This window comes from Diorhabda sublineata, chromosome X, assembly GCF_026230105.1.
Source record: "Diorhabda sublineata isolate icDioSubl1.1 chromosome X, icDioSubl1.1, whole genome shotgun sequence".
NCBI classification, from domain to species: domain Eukaryota; kingdom Metazoa; phylum Arthropoda; class Insecta; order Coleoptera; family Chrysomelidae; genus Diorhabda; species Diorhabda sublineata.
Genome location: NC_079485.1, coordinates 21,077,004 through 21,092,341, shown reverse-complemented (window position 1 = coordinate 21,092,341; position 15,338 = coordinate 21,077,004). Strand labels below are relative to the sequence as shown.

At 32.4% G+C, this 15,338-nt stretch overlaps 1 protein-coding gene and 1 long non-coding RNA gene across 5 annotated transcripts in view; one reads left to right on the top strand and one right to left on the bottom strand.

The window, feature by feature from the left end:
- LOC130451113 (forkhead box protein P1-like) overlaps positions 1-15,338 on the bottom strand; it is a 251,029-nt gene that overhangs the window by 16,827 nt on the left and 218,864 nt on the right. For all 4 annotated transcript variants that reach the window (XM_056789920.1, XM_056789921.1, XM_056789922.1 and 1 more), the window contains 6 exons: positions 11,741-11,944; positions 11,374-11,568; positions 11,062-11,314; positions 9,486-9,572; positions 6,859-7,033; positions 1,200-1,549 (listed from right to left, as the gene is read on the bottom strand). In XM_056789920.1, the coding sequence (XP_056645898.1) occupies positions 1,200-1,549; positions 6,859-7,033; positions 9,486-9,572; positions 11,062-11,314; positions 11,374-11,568; positions 11,741-11,944 (1,264 nt within the window). The remainder of the gene's footprint in view (positions 1-1,199; positions 1,550-6,858; positions 7,034-9,485; positions 9,573-11,061; positions 11,315-11,373; positions 11,569-11,740; positions 11,945-15,338) is intronic.
- Positions 3,014-10,498, top strand: LOC130451114 (uncharacterized). The gene is made up of 3 exons (XR_008910673.1): positions 3,014-3,048; positions 6,490-6,662; positions 10,339-10,498. It is a non-coding gene; the product is annotated as an uncharacterized LOC130451114 (long non-coding RNA).

Below are 15,338 nucleotides of genomic sequence, written 5' to 3'. Positions count from 1 at the left end.
GATTTTCAGCGACAAAATTGTCGCTATTCTCAGAAAACAAATGTCTGGTTTAGAATATTAATAATTTTTTATCAATTATTTTGTATAAGTTATTATTAATATTAATAACTTTCTATCTGAAAATATTAAGTCTCAAAACATATTAGAGTTTCCAAATAATGATTCATCTGTATTGCTAGAGATGTGAGGCTGATGCTCAACGAACATAATCCAAACCTATGAAGATATGATAGGTTGGTCTAACATCCTAACTATAGTTATGATATTTTTAGACTTGTTTTTCTGGTGAATAATCTCACAAAAAAATTTCCCCGAGTGAAAGAAACGAAGTCGACAGGCATGAGCAAAATACTTATTTTTATAATGTGTTTCATTCTTCATGTCATAGTATAATTTGTTTTATACGCATATATTTTGAGATACAGAAAAATACAAGTCTTTTCCGGAAAATAATTTCATTTGTGTTCAAATTAATCACCATCTACCTCAAGGCACTTTTGCAACTGAAGCTTCCACAAGCTTGAATCCACTCATTTTTTGGAATCCACTCAAAAAATTGATGAATTGCTTCATCTATCTTATCCTTCACCATATATATATATATATATATATATATATATATATATATATATATATATATATATAACACTGTGTTTCACGGTGCATTATCGTGATGCAAAATTAACCCACTAGTATTTAAAAATGCATTGTTACTAGTTCTAGCTCCTCTAGTTTCGTGGTATCTCAAAATATACATAGTGACCCACGTATAACCAGAAATCTGCATGTTTTTCTACTTAGAACTCCTACCTTCATAATTTTTTTCTATATATTTTTATGTGTAAATATAAAGCCAATGAGTACATTGCTATGGCCCATAAGCGTTAAAGTTTGTTCAAATAGTTTCGTTTGATAAATTTAGACATTTATACAGTTAGTTCTTCGACAGTTATATTGAATAATGTACGAGTAAATGTAATGTTTCTCGTTATTAATTATGCTGATTTAGTAAAGTTTTTGTACCTTGTTGAACATCTAATCCGGCTCTTTCTAACATATAAGGTAAGCCTGTGATGCAGCATGAAAATGAAACAAAGTATTTTTTGATACGTTGGAAAATAAAAATCATTTTCCCGTGCAAATATATTCATATTAGAAAATTTATAAGTCAAATGTGAAAAATTATTTTTTCAACTTACCACCGGCTAATGATAACGCAGATTTATCACTCAGTCTCCTTCTAATCGGTCCAGCAACATTTGGGGCTGGTGAATGCAATACTGGTGACCTAACAGCCGAGACCATAGGTCCCATAGATACTGGAGGTTGAGGCAGGGATGCACTTACCGCAATCTTTACGGAACTAACTGAGGAGTCTTTATGTGGATCTGGAGAGCTCAGTTGTTTAGAGAGATGAAGATGATGCATCATCGCTTGAAGACGATCTCGTTCTTTTTGAAGTTGCAGTTCGAGTTGGGAAACAACTTGCATCTGAACACGAGCTTGAGCCGTCGAACGGTCGTCGAGGATGTGTTCCGTATTTAAATGCCTGAAACAAATCAGAGTGCTTATAAATATACGAAGGTCTTATAAATGCATATGTAAGAAAATATTCTCAGAGGGTTGATATTAAAGGAGAAGAAGGTATTTACTGAATTTTTCATGAAGCAATCTAACGATAAAGGTATAGAAAGGTCATCTGGCAGTAATAGATCAAAAAGGTTACATACAAAGGAAAAATAATGAATATTGAAGACAATTAGACAATTAGAAGTATATATGGATAAACAATTTAAATGAGAATGTAATACAATAATTATTAAATACATGATACATGCATCTATTTAATGAAAGGATGTATATATCTATCTAGAATAATAAAAAAGAAAAAGGCATTCTACCATTGAAGTTCACATTTTATACCGTACGCTTCTGTGAGAAAAGATGTGTGGTACAGAAACGTTTAACAAAGGAACGTGAGCATTGAATCTACCGGAGAAATTTAGTATGGAAATAAGTGGCAATGGAATCTTTAGGGTTTAATCAAATTGTGTAAAGAAGACCGTTATCTAAAGAAAAATAAGTTTCTAAAAAATAAAAATATTTTCAAATGGATTCAATTTTATTATTGAATACTTCGTCTATTTTAAATACGGCTTAATAAATGTATCAAGTTGGCAAAACAAAGCATAACATTCATCGATGTAAAGCTATAAATTTTCAATTTATAGCTAAAACTATTTGAGAACACTGTAAAAGCGAGAAACTTAAACGTCGTTTACTCAAAACTTTTGTGTTTATGTCTTGGTTGTTGGCAATAAAAAGGAATAATTACTTTGTTTTTTACTCGATATCAATTTGTTTTCAGTAAATCCAAAAGAAATATACAGAGTGCGTTTCTTTTGGACTTATTTTCAAAAATTGCATGTAAAAGTAGTTAAAGATAATGGAACAACTCCAGAGTTTCTCAATCTGTAGTGCGCCTAGGTAGAGGCTTTCAGACTATTATAAATGAAAAAAGTATAATCACTAAAAAAATTAAACACACACATTTAATTATTTTTCTTCGCGATATTCATTGTGAAATTACAAAATTGAGTAAAGTACACATTCAAACTAATATACTGTTCATATATTATGTTTATGTATTGAATTTTCTGACGATTTTTTAATCTGCAGTAGAGACACCTTTGCAAACAGTTCGAAATGAATCCGTAACCCATTTGCTGCTACTTTGTTGTCAGCAAAAAAACACTGACAAACTGCGCGAAAAAGTCTAAATGACTTTTTACGACTCCGATTTTCTACAAAACGCACTACGTTTATCATTGTTATCCAATATATATGTTATTACTCTTTAGAATTGTAGATCTATTTAGTTTGTCGAGTATTTCTGAAATAACCCAATTTCATCACAAATAAAGCTCGAAACTATTCAGTGTCTAGGTGTTTTTTCTTTTCACAAATAGTAGTAGGTAAATTCCTATTTTAACTCATAAACACGTGAATATTCACAAGAAATCCACCAGTGTCGTAGGAGTGCAAAAGGTAACTGTTATTTTCCTACTATTTATTCCACAGGGTCCTTCTCGGACGCCTATTCCTTTCTGAACCTGAAACTTGTAGCTTTGGTATCCAGAGCTACTAGCAAAAATGACTACGTTGAATAAAATAACCCAATCATCTTTATCTTATCTAAACTCATCTCATGGTCCAAAATCATATGTTGATGCAACGTTAACAAAGCCTCCTCCCCTTACTTTTCCTAAACGCGAGCAAGCAATTATTATGCATTCTATCCCCAAAACCGTTTTATTCGAATACATAAAATCTATAGGAGATATCGTTTCCCCAAAAAACATTACATTCGCATCAAGAATTTCTAACAACCGTATTTGCATATATCTCTCCTCAATAGCAATTTTAGATGATCTTCTCAAAAGTCACCAGAACATTTGCATCAACTCAACAATAATTCCTATTCGAAGACTAATTTCACCAGCTAAACGCATTTTAATATCGAATGTATCCCCTACTATCCCACACTCTGTTATCGAAAATGCTCTCAAGGACATCGGACTGCAAATAGCTTCTCCTGTTTCATTTGTGAAATGTGGCGCGCAAGGAGATGAATATGCTCATATCATGAGTTTCCGTAGAATTACTTACGTCATCCCTGAAAATGATAACTTTAACATAGAAACCTCGATTCTGATTACTCACGATGGTACCCCGTATCGTATATTTGTCTCTACTGATAAATTGGTGTGTTTTCTCTGTAAACAGAGTGGACATACTGCTGACTCTTGCACCAATCCCACACCATCTGAACCTCAAAATGACATATCCTGCCACTCTCCTTCACTACCACAATTACCAGCTTCTACTTCACTCAGCGGTACCTCTTCTTCCCCCCTGTTATCTTCTGAACCTCTGTCGAATAACTTATCAATATCTGATCAAACTAATGCTGAATCACCATCTAACCCTACACTTCCTCACTCATCTCATGGCCAAAAAAGAGCTATATCCTCTGACAGTAATGTTGACACCCCCAGCCAGCTATCCCCCACAGAATCTCCATTACCAACAGACAACCAAATGCCCCCCCCCATCATATAAAACATCACACAACACAACTAAGCCTTGTAAGAAAAAACCTAAAACGCTAGTCACCGAAAATCCTAAACTCACTCTCAAATCTCTATTCAGAACCTTTATAAGAACAATCCGTCCAATCTCACGCTCTCTGAAATCCAGTTAACGGCATTTTTAGAAAACTCGTACGGTAGTTCTGATCCTCTCAACGATGCTTTAGAATTTACTCCTAATATCCAAGGACTGTTAAATGATTTATCACTTCTTTATGCCGAAACAAAAGAGCGATCTCTGAAAAACCGTCTCACTCGACTCCAGAAAAAACTTAAGAGACAACTTAATCCTGAGGATCTATCTGATAACAAAAGCGTTTCTTCGGATAATCAAACAGATGATGAACACCCTAAACTATTAACTCCCTAAGTCCCCATTCAAAATTATTCAATGGAATTGTGATGGGTTTTTTCCTCGCCTGGAAAGAATCCAACAATTAATATCAGATATGCGCCCTGAAATCTTGTGTTTACAAGAAACCAACTCTAAAATAGATAAACTCCCTAAATTAAAAAACTATGAAGGATATCATTATGTTCGCACCAACTGCGCGAGAGCTAGCGGTGGCACCTCTATTTTCATTTCTAGTGAACTATTTTCCTCCCCTCTCCAAATCGCTACAGATCTTGAGGCTATTGCATTTTCCACCTGGTGCCCAAATAATCTTACTATTTGCAACTTATATATTCCTCCTAATTACCCTTTAAAAGAAATAGAACTTTTCAACCTAATCTCTCAACTCTCCCAACCATACATTCTTGTAGGTGACTTTAACGCCCATAATACAATGTGGGGATCCAATATTACCATGGGAAAGGGAAAAACCATCGAAAACGTGATCAATTGTACTGGCTCATGCTTGCTAAATACTGGATCAAATACACACTTGAATTTCTCATCTGGCACCTTCTCATGTATTGATCTTAGCTTTAGTGACCCCAAACTTGCCCCTTCACTAAATTGGCATACCGCTAATGATCTATATGATAGCAATCATTATCCTATTATCATATCCTCCAGTATCCCTAACCAAAGTGATACTTTATCCAGAAGGTATTGGCGCTTAAACTCTGCCGACTGGACTAGTTATACGTCTCAAACGAAGTCCAACCTATCGGAATTATCTCTCACAGATGATATAAACAATAACATACTGAGGATTACAGATGCTATACTTTCAGCTGCTCATCAGCACATTGGTAAAAATAATATCTGTCCTAAACAAAAAACTGTCCCTTGGTGGAACTCCAGATGTGAAAGTGCTATAAAACAACAAAAAATAGCACTTAATTTTTATCGTAGTCATAAAACACAAGAGAACCTTATCAATCTGAAGAGAACCAGAGCCAAGGCTAGATATATTATAAAGCAAAGTAAAAAATGTTCCTGGAGAAACTATGTGTCTTGTCCTAATATGTTATTTGTATAAAAATTTTGATGAATGCATTTGGTTATTTGTTATTATTATGGCGGCTATTTATTTGTATTTTTATTAAAACAATTTACATAATGTAGTGACTGTTTTATATACAATATCTAAGAAGGCCTTTCTGTTTGTTTATGGCAATTAAGAGATGTCCTGGAAATAGAAGATTCTAGATGGGATGATAGTTTATATAAAAAGAGTATCTAGCAGCAGAGTAGTTAGTATACAATTTGATATCATAGTGAACACGTCAAAATAGGGAAAAGTATACCAAACTAATTTGAATAAATTATATGGTAAAAGTTAGTGAATACTTCAGTTAAGAGTTTTAGTGAATAGTTTAGTGTATAAGAAAATGAATAATTGTTTGTTTGGTTTCTTTTGATTTGTATTCGCAACTACTACACTATTATCCTCATATACAATTTAAAATCATGGTATTGTAGAAGATTTTTGTATGAAATCATACAAATTAAGGAGGAGGCAATACAAAAATTGTGATACTAACCTGAATTAGTCTTCGAAATTTGCCATCCACCGTAAAGGATAAGTCTTAATCATTCTTCGTTCGTATAGAAATGGAGTCTCCTTTTGTAAGTCCGGTCCAGGTCTTATAAATAAAACATGTACAACTCATGATTTTATCGTGTCGCGATACTATCCCCCCTGTAGGAAAGGGCTTTTTTGCGGGGGAGGAAGTAGTCTCCTTGGGAGATTAACATTAAATCCGGCAACGTGGTGATCAAACGCCTTGCATATTAATTAAACATGGCGTAATTAGAGTTTTTAAACTGTGGCGATGTCTTCTTTAATTTATGCCAGGTTGCTTTTTGCCTTTTTCTTTTGTGATCTACTACGGCGACGACAAAATATTGTAATTTGATGTTTCGGTTAAATCCTCTTTCTTTCAGGTATTAATTAATTCGGAAAAAAGCCAAAATTAATGTTGACTTTGACGCAAGTTATATTGGTAGTGCTTTTGGCAATGGAAAACAATAAGTTTCACAAATAGGGTTAAGACCATTTGATAAAGTAAATCTCTATTTAAATGATAAGACCACGGCTGTGTAATGAAGAAGCGAAGGTACAGTCATTTGTTCTAAATCTATCTATATTTTGAACAATCAAAAAATATTATCCCTACGTTCAATGAAAATTCTATTGTATTTTTTTGTTGTTAGTATTCAATATATTTGCTTAGAAATAGAAATATATTTCTCTATTTATTAATTGTATTCTCATGATAACAATTAGAATAAACTTGAAAATAAAGTACTTACTTTATAAATGTTTCCAAGTTTTCGCATGGATTCTCACAGCCAGGCCATTTACAGACACCATGACCGTATAGATGATGTAATCTATCAGGGGTAGATGGCCTATCAGGTTTATCATCCATAGGTTCATCCCTACTTGATCTATTTGCAGGAATACCCAATAAACCAGGAGAAGTATCTACAATTATCATTGGTATAAATTGATATAGTAAATAGGAACAGAAATTGAGAAAAAGCATTTCTTAGGATACACTAGTTCAGTAGTTCCCAAACAGGGGGCGTATAGTTTAGTCCTGGAAACGCAAAATCAATTGAAAATAAATTTTTGTACACGATCTCTGAAAACTATAGTTGAAATTTAATTTTTCAATTTTATCATGAAATCTGGAAATCTACTTGATGTGCAAAAATATATAAAATATATATTCAAGCAAATTTGTTAACTTGAAACGAGATAATCAATAGCAAATCCTATAGTCGAACGTTTGTGGAAGTAAAAAGAGAGTACAGAAACAAACTTTATGTTACTGCTAATACATCTAGGAAGAGTAAAATAAAAATTTTGTGAAGAATACTTGTTATTTTTTCAAGCTCAAGTTTATTGTTCCAGGAATTTTAATATTACCAAAAAAAAAATGTAATAGAATCTAATTTTGGAGCACTTGTTTTATATAGGTATATAATTTTACATTATAATACTTTGTAATCATTCTGTGCTGTGAAAGTAAAAACTATTAAATTACATTTTCGATAACGTAAATCAAGGTGTATAGAAAGTGAAAGATTATGTAGTATTCAAAACAAAAAGTTCAGGCATATCAAAACATTTGTACAATTCTGTATGTTGAAAGGATTAAATAACAAACTTAGTTATTTGATTTCTGTATATTTGTTATGTCTGGTAATAAGAGAAAAGTCAGCGAAAAACTTGCGAAAGAAATATCAATAAAATACTCTTGAGTAGAGAAACTGTATAAAAGTTTTACAATCAGATTCTAAACATTCGAACGGAATCGATGCACGATTTTCCAGTCAATATCTAATGGTTTCATGGGATGGGTATACTGAGATAACTAATTTTGTTGGCTAAATTACATTGCGATTCACTAAATGAGATCATTTATTATAACGTAATACATACTCGTATACTGAGAGTATTTGAGGGAAATAACCTTTTCTATCTATAAATTCTTGAATAATTTTTAGTGGAGTAGTCCTACCTTCATTACCATTTTTTATTGCAATCTTCCATTTAAGAGAATCATATACAATGTATACGCTCATTCCATAACATTGATTCTTATAACCTTTTTTTCTGATGACAACATTGTATTAAAAAAAGTTAGAATTAGACTAAAAGTCTAATAAAGTAGTGTTCGAAAGTTTATTTTAACAGATTAATATTGTTATGGATACAAATTTCATGAGAGTTGACTGATGATTTGGAAGGTTGGTGTAGGGATCTAAATATTGATTCTAAAGAACTGATTTCTACAATTGCACATAAAAGGCACTTTACTGAAGAGAACAGAAATTCCAAATATTTAATTTTCCAGAACCAGAATTATGTAGAGATTAGTCTTTGACCAAGCAGGGCTGGACTAATTTTCAGTGTTATATATCACAAAAAAATCGGACAGGGAAAATAGAATGACTTATTAGTGCTCTATGATCTCTTAATGAAAATTTCGGAAAACATCATATGTTGTTACTAGAATTTTTCAATATTGAGTGCGGTTGAACATTGATGGAATCAATTTAATACATAGATACTTTTCCACTTATTACTAATAAACATTTCTAAACATTTCACGGAAACCACACTTATGATATCTTGTATTACTTGTAGAGGTTGTTCAAATAAGTTATGATTGTGAAATCCCATTAGAAAATTGAAGAAGGCTACGCTGAAAACGTCCGCACGACTAGCAAAATTTTCGGTCTGAGAGGTGCACATTCCATGCCAATTCGTAGAATGATCAATGAATTCAAAGAATTGGAACCTATTATGGATCATCAGTTTTCTTGTGCGCCGAAGTACCGACCGATCTCTTGAAAACATAACCGAAAGTATTATCGAAAACTAGAGAACATCTTCTCTGTGTCGATCCCGATAATATCAAATATAACGAAGCAACAGACAGCCAATTTTAACATAAGGCAGACCATGTATTTTCTTTATTCACTAATAATTGGGGGCCCATGATTTACGAGAAATTATCTGGTTCCGAATTTGTTATTTGGTCCTTGGTAATAAGGTAAAATGCAGTTACTATTGATAGCATTCTTTACTGGATCTAGAGAACTGAGTTCTCGTTGCCCGGATATGGATGATCTGCATCACTCGAGATCCAATACGTCATCGCTGAGTTAAAACTAAATTTTTGATAAAATTTTGAAAATCTCATGGAAAAGGTGAGGGCTTTTGGCTAGAGACGTGGGACCATAGGCAAAATATTTTAAGCAGGGCGTGATTTGAACATGACTTCTTTTAACAATTATTGGTTATTATAATAGATCACATAAAAGCAGAGTTGCTAAAGCATCTTGTAATCAGCTACTTTCTACTTTTGTGTTATTGAGAATCATTAAATCGTTAATCTTTATAATAAATAGGGAGTATCACTTACCATTTGATTCCGGTGGTGGCTTATTATTAGCCACATGTGGATCACTAATATCCTTCCATGGACTCATAACCTCTCTACTGTTGAGACCTAGGAAAAGAAAATTAAATAATCATAAAAATCCGAGTCGATAAGTCACTGTCACGTGCGATTAAAACCGTTTGACAACCGCCCGATAAAGGCTGATGTTTGCAGCATTTTGGTGAACATGGAGATTCGGGTTAACAATTGGATGAAACCAGGAAAAAAAGGATTTAATAAGAAAGGCAAGTGCCAATAGTTTTAACCGCACGTGAACCTTCCGTCTCGTGTACAGGGCCGGCTATAGGCACTCGCCTTGGGCATCACTATGGCAAGGGAAGACCAAGACGAGAAAGACTTTTTGGAGAACGTTTCTGTAATACATCCTTCAATCAAAAATCAACTTTTCACAATAGTTAACGCATAAAATTATTCAAAAACTATTATGTTATGAATAATTTTCTTATTTAAGAAGGTATCTACTCTACATGCAGGTATCATAGTCAATTTTCATTTATACTGATACGAATGTCATTGTGTGACGATGTCCTAAGTGATAATAGATTTGTCTTGTCTAAAACACACTGCCTTGAAACTACAGATTTTTCTAATTGTATTTTATTTTTTTTTTTAAATAATGATGACGAACGTTAATTCACATCCGCCTAAATATATTATATGGACACGAGTTTTTCTTCATCATATGTTGAATAAATCATATGCACTGTATTGACTTAAATTTATTCGACGAAAAAGTAGTTTTTATTGGGTTAAGTTAATATATGAATTTACAAATAAAGTAATAAGTGGAAATGCTAACTTTATAAAATTTTAGAATTCTGATCTGAAATTATAAATTCCAAGGCAGAAATTCTTAACATAAAGAAAACCTCTGTCATCATAGTTAACTACTTGAAAGTGTTTTAATGGAAGGAGTCGGTAGCAATTGGGTTGAATGGATTGAAAGGATAGGAAATACGTACCAAAACACTGAAAACAAGCCTTCTTGTAAAGTCTTCTTGGAATCAAATGACGTTGAAGACATTTTTAAGAATTAGAAAAAAAAATTGAAATCCAATTAAATATTTTGTTAATGAACATACTTATTTCATTTGAAATTTCTTAATGTGATTAAAATTTATGTCACTTAAAATGTTTTATAAAAAATTTTGAAAATGAAAGAATAATTATTTTGTATTGAAATAAACTGATTTCTTGATGGTCTTCTGAATTTGCATGATCTTCTTTTTATTCCCTTGTTGTTGACTTTTGTCCGCGCGAATTCCAACTATAAATGTTTCATCACATATTTGTGACCAAAGTAAAATATGGCGAAGAAAATATATTTTCTAAAAATATCACCATTAGTTGTCACCATACACGAGTCGACAAAAAAAATAAATCATTAATCACATAATAAATAAAATTTTAGCATGATTGGAAAATGTAACAATGTGAGTTTTATGTCATATTTTTCAATGTTTAAAATTATTGTCATTTTATTAGTATTTTTAGAAAATATTTTTCAGGCATTAGGAAGAGATGTGGTGATACTAACTTTGACTTTGGGAAAGCATCAGTGGCTGCATGCCCATACCCTGATGTACGACGTACTGCCGTTGAACTAGTTGTAGTTGCTGAATTAGTTGCTGTTGTTGTAGTGCTAGCTGCTGTATTGAGCTAGATGCTTTTTTCTTATCTGTACTTTGTAGGATATGTGTCTGTTGGATGAGATTCATTTGGAGTTGTTCTTGAAGTTGTTGCATGGTTTGTTCGATTTGTTTTTTACCTAATTCTGCTAATTGATGTTGCTGAAAAAATAAAGTTTCGTTACCATATTGTGTAAGGAATACGAAAGAGCAAACCATACTTGATGTTGCTGTTGCTGCTGTTGCAATATCGAATGCTGCTTCATTAAAGTCTGTAGCTGCGTAGGACTTAATACATGTTGCTGAAGTAACTGCTGCATATGATGAAGATTTGAGGTGGGTGATGACATTAGTGGTGGTCCAGGTGTTTGAGACTGACTGTAGGAGTAGTCATTTGGTAATTTTGTTGTTTCATTCTTTAAAAAAAAATGGTTACAGTTTCTTATTTATGTCATTTCATTGATCTATATCAATGAAACCCTTCTAAGCAGAGGAGTTCTAATAATTATTAATACTATTTTATAAAACTACAATAATAAGGAAAAACACAATTGATTGAAAATGTCTCTATAAAGGGATTATACCAACCTGTTGAATGGGTGGAATCGTTGCGCTAAGATTTTTTTGCGAGTCGGATGTAGGTGGGGGAGAATGTTCTTGTGTCCTTTGTTCCGAAAGAGGACTTGAGCTTCCATTGCCTTTTATGTCCCGCTCCCTTTCGTGATCCCAAGTTCGATCCAGCTCTAGTTGTTGTTGTTGTTCTTTTATTACTTTTTCCAGTGAAGCGGCCTGCTGCAACAACATGAATAAATTCTAACGATTGCATTAACCCATGAAATGATGCATTCATATTTCAATTTAAGATGAAGAATTATCGGAATATCGAAATAAGCAGACATATATACAGTAACAAAATAAATTTATAAAAGAAGAAAATGTTGAAAAATAACCCCGCTACTGAAAGCAGTTCGTGCATGTTATAAATTTGATTGATTCCCTGCGCGTTCCGTGTGTACAAGAGTTCGCATTATATCCAAGGAAGTCATGTATTTTGAAGCAATAGTTTCGCCGTAATAGCTGTATACCTTCTTTAAATATATGACCATTTTCGCAAATATCTCGTGTCTTCTTCGCCGCATTTCTTATATTTTAGCTTTATTTCTTCGCTTATTTGGATGTGATAATGTATAAGAATGTTTCATTGAAAATGCGACCAAGGACATTGCGTAGGAAAAAATAACGATTATTACTAAGACATAATTTAATGTATAATACATATACAAATTTTATTACAATCTTTTGATTCAATTATACTCGTTAATACTTATCCATTCAAATTTGAATATTAACATATTTATTCTCGCATTTTACCGTTGTGAACGAAAATTTAACAAAAATTAGAAATTCTCATCACATAAATCTATATCCTGGGGTCATTTCCATTCTGTTATTTCAATCTTATAATGACCAAAATGACGATACAGTAAACAAAGACATATGAAATTTGTAAATGCGTTACATACATGGCACATATGTGTATACGGAATATGTTGTCCGTGCATACTAGCTTCGCCCCCATTGTTGATAAAATCTCCCAAAGCATACATCAGCATTAATTTCATACAAAACAAACACAGTAAATCGAAGATATTCTTACTTTACATCAAATTCTGTTTTAAAATACCCCCTACAGAACGTACGAACATTTTAACAACAATAATAATTCAGAAACTATGCTGATGAACAGTTAATTAATAGGGACATTTAATAAAAAATCAATATAAAAATTACGGACACACACACAGACTTGCAGCGTAAGATTTCTGAGATGGGGTGGGTGCGTTCGTATTGTAAGATATTTTGAATTTTGTTATTGCGACCCTTCGAAATATAAAAATGGAATTCAAATTTGTGACAACAAATTCGGCAAATGTATAACTCGTGGACTAAAATACGAAGGGTCCATCGAAAATGTTTATTCAAACGAGAATACTTTGGAAATTTAGATTAAATGATGACAGATGAGGACGGTACATTTTTCGAATATTTCTTCGACTGCAAAAGAATACTTTAAAAGGGTAAATTTACATTCACAATATTAACAGTTGACTTTTGGGTTTTCATTTGATGAATTAGTTATTTCGGTTTGATTCTAAGTGGAAGGGTGAATTAACATTTTATTGCCAACCGTTAATTGACTTTGCCCGCTGTTCGGATGTTACTGATTCATTCACCAGGATGGTTGCTACCCTCTAATTAAATTTCTACAAAACGCGTTAAACTTTTCACTTAAGAGCTGCATCCCAACGTTTTTTAGAAAAGTCTTGAATTAGTAACGTCACATTAAAGTGTTACTCTTTATTAAGGTTATTATGGTGCCGTTATGGTTGTTTTTCATTCATCATAATTTCGATAATTCTATAAGCTGTTTTCTAATATTCTAATTACGTTTTATAATTTTGATAAAATGAAATTATTCGAACATAATTTCATACACTCATTCATTTGCTTATGATACAGTGCACCATCATATCAAAAGCTATTAAATCACTTTAATGGTGTTTTCAGAGTTGGAGAAAAAAAAACTGAAATAAATTAGGCAAAAACTTGACTCGTTTTCATCTTGGCAGTGTAACTAGGAGTTCACCTCAGCATTGATATTCACTGCGAAACGTGGTGCAGAAAGTTAAAAAATCTCCTTAGCCCTGATCACATATTTCATATGCAGGGGGCTGTTTTGCTAGCTAGAGCAATATTATTTCCATATTTTTCACATAATGCTCCTTTGTATATGGGTTTTATTTCATGTGACATCATGGTAATGCATTTTAACGTCTTATCATTCATTGCTGCGTCTTCACAACTCTTTATGGAACGAGCTACCCGGTAAATATTTGTTAAGGGTCGACTTTTCTACAATTTATAATATTACTTCCATGTTAGATACAGTGGTGTACACTATAATAACTTATACCGTATATTAAAAGTATGTTTTATGATTTTGTTTCCTTCTATGAAATATTTGATTAAACATTATTATCAAACTAATAAAAGGAATGACCTCATGAACCTCATTTCTGAAGATAATAAACGGAAATTCAAAATTGACAAACTAAGTGCTGACAAATTATTCTAATTCCATTTACCGATTTTCATGATAAAATTCAGATTTTCAATACTTTTATTATTGAATAGTGTCACGAAATAGTTTTGAAGATAATGTTGAATATTAGTATTTTTAAAAAATTTTGCGGTTTACTCAGTGAGCTCAGAATTAACATACCAATTATTTGGGAGAAAAATTAAAAAATTGCAATAGTCTTATTTTCTGAGAATGATGTAGAGTTTAACTTGAGATAGCCATTACCTAGGAAAAGCAGCTGTAATTATTGCTTTTTTTGTCAAACCTGCTAGTTGTTATTAAAACTCATCATAATAGTCAACTTAATCAAATACAGTCGCTTATTGATAATAACGATTTATTGGCACAAGCTCGAGCAAATCCATACATAAACTTGCGCTGTTTATCACTTCAACTTGAAATTTGAAAGGATAAAATCAGAAGATAATCCTTTTCAACACAAAATTTAGTCATATAAACCGTATTCCTTACATATATTAAAAGGTGATGATTAATTATTGAAAAAATTAGGTGTACCTAATGATGAGGCTACTTCCCTACTAATAGGGTTGTATCATTATTATAAATATTGAGCCACAGATAATCCCCATTTGATGATAAATTGTGAATATTCTAAGACAGTAAAGATCCCTTCTCATTACTTTATAGAGAAAAATGCAATTAAAATGTACTAAAAACACTGATTTTCAGCTTTTTGTGAGTAAACACGAGTTTTTAGTCATTATATTTTTGTGGTGATTTGTTGTAAAAGTAAATTCATTGGGAAAATATTGTTTCCAGGACCTTATTGCTGTTGTTCATTAATGTTCCATACAACGATGTCCTACGTCTTTGATTTTAAACCGTCATATATCTCTATCCTGCCATAGATCTTTAATTAGTTTTCTCGTCTGCATTTCTTTATATATGCTCCCTCTTCATATTCTTTGTGGTCTTATTCTTCTCCTTTAACCTTCTAGTGTCTGACATTCCTTGTTCATGACCATACCAGATTAGTTGTTTGGTTTTGTTGTCATCGATTAATGGGAGTTCTTATTCCGTCTC